This window comes from Haliotis asinina, chromosome 12, assembly GCF_037392515.1.
Source record: "Haliotis asinina isolate JCU_RB_2024 chromosome 12, JCU_Hal_asi_v2, whole genome shotgun sequence".
In the NCBI taxonomy this organism is placed as follows: domain Eukaryota; kingdom Metazoa; phylum Mollusca; class Gastropoda; order Lepetellida; family Haliotidae; genus Haliotis; species Haliotis asinina.
The window spans coordinates 44,226,478-44,233,962 of record NC_090291.1 but is presented as its reverse complement, the minus strand read 5'-3'; the positions used below and the strand labels follow the sequence as shown (position 1 = coordinate 44,233,962).

General features: G+C 46.2%; 1 protein-coding gene across 1 annotated transcript; it reads right to left on the bottom strand.

Moving 5' to 3' along the window:
• Nucleotides 1-406: 406 nt before the first annotated feature.
• Nucleotides 407-6,502, bottom strand: LOC137257521 (serine-rich adhesin for platelets-like). The gene has a single exon (XM_067794847.1). The coding sequence runs from the start codon at nucleotides 6,500-6,502 to the stop codon at nucleotides 407-409; it is 6,096 nt and encodes a 2,031-aa protein (XP_067650948.1).
• Nucleotides 6,503-7,485: the final 983 nt, after the last annotated feature.

Genomic DNA, 7,485 nt, shown 5'->3' with positions numbered 1-7,485 from the left:
AAGAATAGCTGCACTTACTTTTTTTAATAAAATACTCACAGCAAAGACTTTGTAGATTTTGTAATAGTAATGATATTGAAGATGAATTTCAGTGACCAATGCGTCATGAGTAAACAATACGTCATGAGTGAACAGTACGTCATGGTCTTCGCCCAAAATAATTTGAAAGTATGCCAGTGTAAATCAATAGCCATTACTTCATTTACATGCTTCTCTGTAATATTTGTTCGTTAAAAATCAATACTGCAAATTATGTAAAGATGCGCTTCCATTACGTTCATCAAAAAAGCAGAAACTCAGTGTGGAAATATTATTATCATGTTTTCTTTATAGTCTTGTCACGATCGAATACTTTAAGTGGGGATATGTTCACCAGCCTTTGGAATGGTGACCATGTCATCTGTTTTCACATACCGCTTTCACAAACCTCACCTCGATTATCATTGTGAGAATCTGGCGAAGGATCACGTACGTAGTCGTATACCCGCACCGTACTGTGTTTGCCGCAACACCGAGATGCGTCAAGCAGTATGAAGACAGTGAACACCGCTGACAGAACACTAATTGCCAAAATCCCCATTGTCTTGGAGGAAGGTCTGTTATCTTCTGCACTTTCTCTTCGCCTTCGGAATGCTGACAGGTCCATTGACCTCAGTCTTGTCACCTTCCCTGCGGCGTTGAAGGATTGACCTGGACACGTGTATCTAGGACAGGAACAGAGTCGGGGAAGTCCCTTTGATACTGCTGAAGTAGAACCGCCTTGACGGTATGGACTTGTTGATATTGATGATGACGATGTAGTTACTCCATCTCTAGTGCGAGCAGGTGTTGACAGTGTTGTACCTTCACCTTGAGTGTACGCAGTGGTTGCCGATGTACTACCTTCAACTGGACTAAATGTATCTGTGTAGGCTGATGGAGTAGATTTACTGCGACTCATGCCCTGGTGAGTTGTCTGTGTAGATGTAGCTTCAATATTTTCACCAAACGTAGTTGGCCGGGTGGAGGATGGACGAGTGCCACTTTCAGTTGTCTCTGCAGACGTAGTTTCGGGTTTTCCACCAGTGGTAGATGTCGGGGCGTCGAAGGATGGAGTAGTGCCATTTTGTGTTGTCTCTGAAGACGTAGTTTCAATTCTCCCACCAGTGGTAGATGTCGGGGCGTCGAAGGATGGAGTAGTGCCATCTTGTGTTGTCTCTGAAGACGTAGTTTCAAATTTGCCACCAGTGGTAGTTGTCGGAGCGTCGGAGGATGGAGTAGTGTCATCTTGTGTTGTCTCTGAAGACGTAGTTTCAATTTTGCCACCAGTGGTAGTTGTCGGGGCGTCGGAGGATGGACGAGTGCCATTTTGTGTAGTCTCTGTAGACGTAGTTTCAATTTTGCCACCAGTGGTAGTTGTCGGGGCGTCGAAGGATGGGGTAGTGCCATTTTGTGTTCTCTCTGAAGACGTAGTTTCAATTTTGCCACCAGTGGTAGATGTCGGGGCGTTGGAGGATGGAGTAGTGCCATCTTGTGTTGTCTCTGAAGACGTAGTTTCAATTTTGCCACCAGTGGTCGTTGTCGGGGCGTCGGAGGATGGACGAGTGCCATTTTGAGTTGTCTCTGAAGACGTAAGTTCAATTCTGCCACCAGTGGTAGTTGTCGGGGCACTGGGGGATGGAGTAGTGCCAACTTGTGTTGTCTCTAAAGACGTACTTTCAGTCTTGCCACCAGTGGTAGTTGTCGGAGCGTCGGAGGATGGGGTAGTGCCATTTTGAGTTGCCTCTGTAGACGTACTTTCAATTTTGCCACCAGTGGTAGATGTCGGGGCGTTGGAGGATGGAGTAGTGCCATCTTGTGTTGTCTCTGAAGACGTAGTTTCAATTTTGCCACCAGTGGTAGATGTCGGGGCGTCGAAGGATGGAGTAGTGCCATTTTGTGTTGTCTCTGAAGACGTAGTTTCAATTTTGCCACCAGTGGTAGATGTCGGGGCGTCGAAGGATGGAGTAGTGCCATCTTGTGTTGTCTCTGAAGACGTAGTTTCAATTTTGCCACCAGTGGTCGTTGTCGGGGCGTCGGAGGATGGACGAGTGCCATTTTGAGTTGTCTCTGAAGACGTAAGTTCAATTTTGCCACCAGTGGTAGTTGTCGGGGCACTGGGGGATGGAGTAGTGCCAACTTGTGTTGTCTCTAAAGACGTACTTTCAGTCTTGCCACCAGTGGTAGTTGTCGGAGCGTCGGAGGATGGGGTAATGCCATTTTGAGTTGCCTCTGTAGACGTACTTTCAATTTTGCCACCAGTGGTAGTTGTCGGGGCGTTGGAGGATGGAGTAGTGCCATCTTGTGTTGTCTCTGAAGACGTAGTTTCAATTTTGCCACCAGTGGTCGTTGTCGGGGCGTCGGAGGATGGAGTAGTGCCATCTTGTGTTGCCTCTGTAGATGTAGCTTCAATTTTGCCACCAGTGGTAGTTGTCGGGGCGTCGGAGGATGGATGAGCGCCACTTTGAGTTGCCTGTGTAGAAGTAGCTTCAATTTTGCCACCAGTGGTCGTTGACCATGCGTCTGAGTATGGATGAGCGCCAATTTGAGTTGCCTGTGTAGAAGTAGCTTCAATTCTGCCACCGGTGGTAGCTGACCAAGCGTCTGAGGATGGTTCACCACCATCGTCAGTTCCCTGTGTAGAAGTGGCGTCAGTATTGCCACCAGCGGTACTTGTCGAGGCGTCGTAGGCTTGATGAGTGCCAAGATGAGTTGTCTGTGTGAATGTAGCGGCAATATTGCCACCAGAAGTAGTAGTCCGGGCGTCGGAGGATGAATGAGAGTCTCGGTGAATTGTCTGTGGAGATGCAGATTCAATATTGTCACCAATGGTAATTGCTGGTGCGTCGTAGGATTGAAAAGTGTCATCCTCTGTTGTCCGTGTAGATGTTGCTTCAATATTGCCGCCAAAGGTAGTTGTCAGGTCGTCGGGTGATTGAGGAGTGCCAACGTTTGCTGTCTGTGTCGATGTAGCTTCAATATTGTCACCAATGGTGGTTGTCTGGGCGTTGGAGGATAGATGAGTGCCATCATTTGCTGTCTGTGTAGATGTAGCTTCAACATTGCTTCCAGTGGTAGTGGCGTCTGAGGATAGATGAGTGCCATCGTTTGCTGTCTGTGTAGATGTAGCTTCAATATTGCCACCAATAGTAATTGTCTGTGCGTTGGAGGATGGATGAGAGACAGAGTGAGTTGTCTGTGTAGATGTAGCTTCAATACTGCTTCCAATGGTAGTTGTCCGGGGGTCGAAGGATTGATGAGTGTCTAGGTATGTTATGTGTGCCGATGTAGCTTCAATATTGCCACCAATGGTAGTTGTCTGTGAGTCGGGGGATAGATGAGTGCCATCGTGAGTTGTCTGTGGAGATGTAGCTTTAACATTGCCACCAATGGTAGTTGTCTGGGCGTTGGAGGATAGATGAGTGCCATCGTTTGCTGTCCGTGTAGATGTAGCTTCAATACTGCCGCCAAAGGTAGTTGTCAGGTCGTCGGGTGATTGATGAGTGCCAAGGTGTGTTGTGTGTGTCGATGTAGCTTCAACATTGCTTCCAGTGGTAGTGGCGTTGGAGGATAGATGAGTGCCATCGTTTGCTGTCTGTGTAGATGTAGCTTCAATATTGCCACCAATAGTAATTGTCTGTGCGTTGGAGGATGGATGAGAGACAGAGTGAGTTGTCTGTGTAGATGTAGCTTCAATACTGCCACCAATGCTAGTTGTGCTGTGGTCGATGGATTGATGAGTGTCTAGGTATGTTGTGTGTGCCCATATTGTTTCAACGCTGCCTCCAATGGTAGTTGTCTGGGAGTCGGAGGATAGATGAGTGGCAGGGTAAGATGTCTGTGGAGATGTAGCTTCAATGTTGCCACCAATGGTAGTTGTCTGGGAGTCGTAGGATAGATGTGTGCCATCGTGAGTTGTCTGTGTAGATGTAGCTTCAATATTGCCAGCAGCAGTAATAGTGTGGGCGTCGGAGGATAGATGTGTGCCATCGTGAGTTGTCTGTGTAGATGTAGCTTCAATATTGCCAGCAGCAGTAATTGTGTGGGCGTCGGAGGATAGATGTGTGCCATCGTGAGTTGTCTGTGTAGATGTAGCTTCAACATTGCCAGCAGCAGTAACTGTGTGGGCGTCGGAGGATAGATGTGTGCCATCGTGAGTTGTCTGTTCGTCTTGGGCATCATTGGTTGCAGTTTTTGAAGCTTCAATATTGTCACCAATGGTGGTTGTCTGGGCGTTGGAGGATAGATGAGTGCCATCATTTGCTGTCTGTGTAGATGTAGCTTCAATATTGCCACCATTAGTAATTGTCTGTGCGTTGGAGGATGGATGAGAGACAGAGTGAGTTGTCTGTGTAGATGTAGCTTCAATACTGCTTCCAATGGTAGTTGTCCGGGGGTCGAAGGATTGATGAGTGTCTAGGTATGTTGTGTGTGCCGATGTAGCTTCGACATTGCCACCAATGGTAGTTGTCTGGGAGTCGGAGGATAGATGAGTGGTATTGCTTGTTGTCTGTGTAGCTGTAGCTTCAACATTGCCACCAGTTGTAGTTGTCTGGGAGTCGGAGGATAGATGAGTGGCATTGTTTGCTGTCTGTGTAGATGTAGCTTCAATATTGCCTCCAATGGTAGTTGTCCGGTGGTCGATGGATTGATGAGTGTCTAGGTATGTTGTGTGTGTAGATGTAGCTTCAATATTGCCACCAATGGTAGTTGTCCGGTGGTCGATGGATTGATGAGTGTCTAGGTATGTTGTGTGTGCCGATGTAGCTTCAATATTGCCACCATTAGTAATTGTCTGTGCGTTGGAGGATGGATGAGAGACAGGGTGAGTTGTCTGTGTAGATGTAGTTTCAATACTGCTTCCAATGGTAGTTGTCCGGGGGTCGAAGGAATGATGAGTGTCTAGGTATATTATGTGTGCCGATGTAGCTTCAATATTACCACCATTAGTAATTGTCTGTGCGTTGGAGGATGGGTGAGAGACAGAGTGAGTTGTCTGTGTAGATATAGCTTCAATACTGCTTCCAATGGTAGTTGTGCTGTGGTCGAAGGATTGATGAGTGTCTAGGTATGTTATGTGTGCCGATGTAGCTTCAATATTGCCACCAATGGTAGTTGTCTGTGAGTCGGGGGATAGATGAGTGCCATCGTGAGTTGTCTGTGTAGATGTAGCTTCAACATTGCCACCAATGGTAGTTGCCTGGGCGTTGGAGGATAGATGAGTGCCATCGTTTGCTGTCTGTGTAGATGTAGCTTCAATATTGCAACTAATGGTAGTTGTCTGGGAGTCAAATGATAGATGAGTGCCATCGTGAGTTGTCTGTGTAGATGTAGCTTCAACAATGCCGCCAATTGTAGTTGTCTGGGAGTCGGAGGATAGATGAGTGCCATTGTTTGTTGTTTTTGTAGATGTAGCTTCAATATTGCCTCCAATGGTAGTTGTCTGGGAGTCGGAGGATAGATGAGTGCCATTGTTTATTGTCTGTGTAGACGTAGCTTCAATATTGCCTCCAATGGTAGTTGTCCGGTGGTCGATGGATTGATGAGTGTCTAGGTATGTTGTGTGTGCCGATGTAGCTTCGACATTGCCACCAATGGTAGTTGTCTGGGAGTCGGAGGATAAATGAGTGCCATTTTGTGTTGTCTGTGTAGATGTAGCTTCAATATTGCCACCAATGGTAGTTGTCTGGGAGTCGGAGGATAGATGAGTGCCATTGTTTGCTGTCTGTGTAGATGTAGCTTCAATATTGCCACCAATGGTAGTTGTCTGGGAGTCGGAGGATAGATGAGTGGCATTGTTTGTTGTCTGTGTAGATGTAGCTTCAATATTGCCACCAATGGTAGTTGTTTGGGCGTTAGAGGATGGATGAAGAACGCCAGGGTGATTTGTCCGTGTATGTGTAGCTTCAATACTGCTTCCAATGGTAATTGTCTTGGCATCGAAGGATTGATGAGTGTCTAGGTGAGCTGTCTGTGTAGATGTAGTTTCAATATTGCCACCAATAGTAATTTTCTGTGCGTTGGAGGATGGATGAGCGAAAGGGTGAGTTGTCTGTGTAGGTGTAGCTTCAATATTGCTTCGAATGGTAGTTGTCTTGGGGTTGGAGGACAGATGAGTGTCTAGGTGAGTTGTCTGTGTAGATGTAGCTTCAATATTGCCAGCAGCAGTAATAGTGTGGGCGTCGGAGGATAGATGTGTGCCATCGTGAGTTGTCTGTGTAGATGTAGCTTCAATATTGCCAGCAGCAGTAATTGTGTGGGCGTCGGAGGATAGATGTGTGCCATCGTGAGTTGTCTGTGTAGATGTAGCTTCAACATTGCCAGCAGCAGTAATTGTGTGGGCGTCGGAGGATAGATGTGTGCCATCGTGAGTTGTCTGTTCGTCTTGGGCATCATTGGTTGCAGTTTTTGAACTGGTAGGCGTCTTTGTGTCTCCTGGCGTTGTATAAGTCGTAAACAGTGATCCGTTGCTTAACTCTGCCATAAGCGTTTGTTTTGTGTGACTGATTGATGTAGTCGCTCTGGTAACAGGTGTTGCAGTGGCACCACTTCCTTGAAGCCAGCAGCTGATGGCGGGTGAGTCAGCGTCATGCTCTGTTGCCATGTACATGTCCTCGTGTTTCACGGATAGAACTGAAACAAATAAAATGCTACCGTGTGCGCGCATTCTCCTGGGTTGTTTTATGCATTTTTATATTTGCTTGTATTATTTAATAATTATTTAGAGAAACGCAATGATGTTTACAGACGGTCCATTTTACACGGAATTTAATGTGTGTGCGTGTATATGTACACACACATACACACACACACGCACGCACGCACGCACACAGATATATAATGCAATCGAGGGCTATTTAACAGAATTACAGTCACGTCACTTTAACGGCTAACTTCAATCTTACATGTAATGAGAACATTCTCAAAGTTATAATGTTATGATTTTGCATTGATGGCATGGGTGTAAATGCTGTCATATACTTACAGCAGTCTAAGTAAACTTAGCCTCAGTACTTTTCGTTACACTCCACTACTGAGTCTAACAAAACCTGGTAGGAGGTCGTGTCAGGTAACCTTTGAGCGACCTATAACCGCCCGGTCCAATGAAACGCAAGAGGGCCGAACGGATTTAACCAATCCGACTGTCTAGGGGTTGGCAGGACTTAAAAATTCGCTAGTCACTGACACTGATCCCTAAAAAAAATGAAAATCCGCATAAAACACAGGTATTTGACCTGCAGTATATGTGCTTATGGCTTTCTGATAACATGGTTACCATTAGCTAATATTTCCGCAAGATGACATCCTTGAATATTGACAAATGTACACTATTTTCAGCGACTGTTTACTCACTGTTGACAGTATTGTAGAGTGCTCCATGTGCATTACCCAATAGCGATCGTATGGAAAATAGCATTCGGAATCGTTCGGGTATGCGCGAATGTCCACTTTCGCGATTTGGTAAAC

Bases quoted from the DNA above. Each gene is read 5' to 3' on its own strand.
- LOC137257521 (XM_067794847.1), bottom strand. From the start codon at position 6,502: ATGGCAGAGTTAAGCAACGGATCACTGTTTACGACTTATACAACGCCA.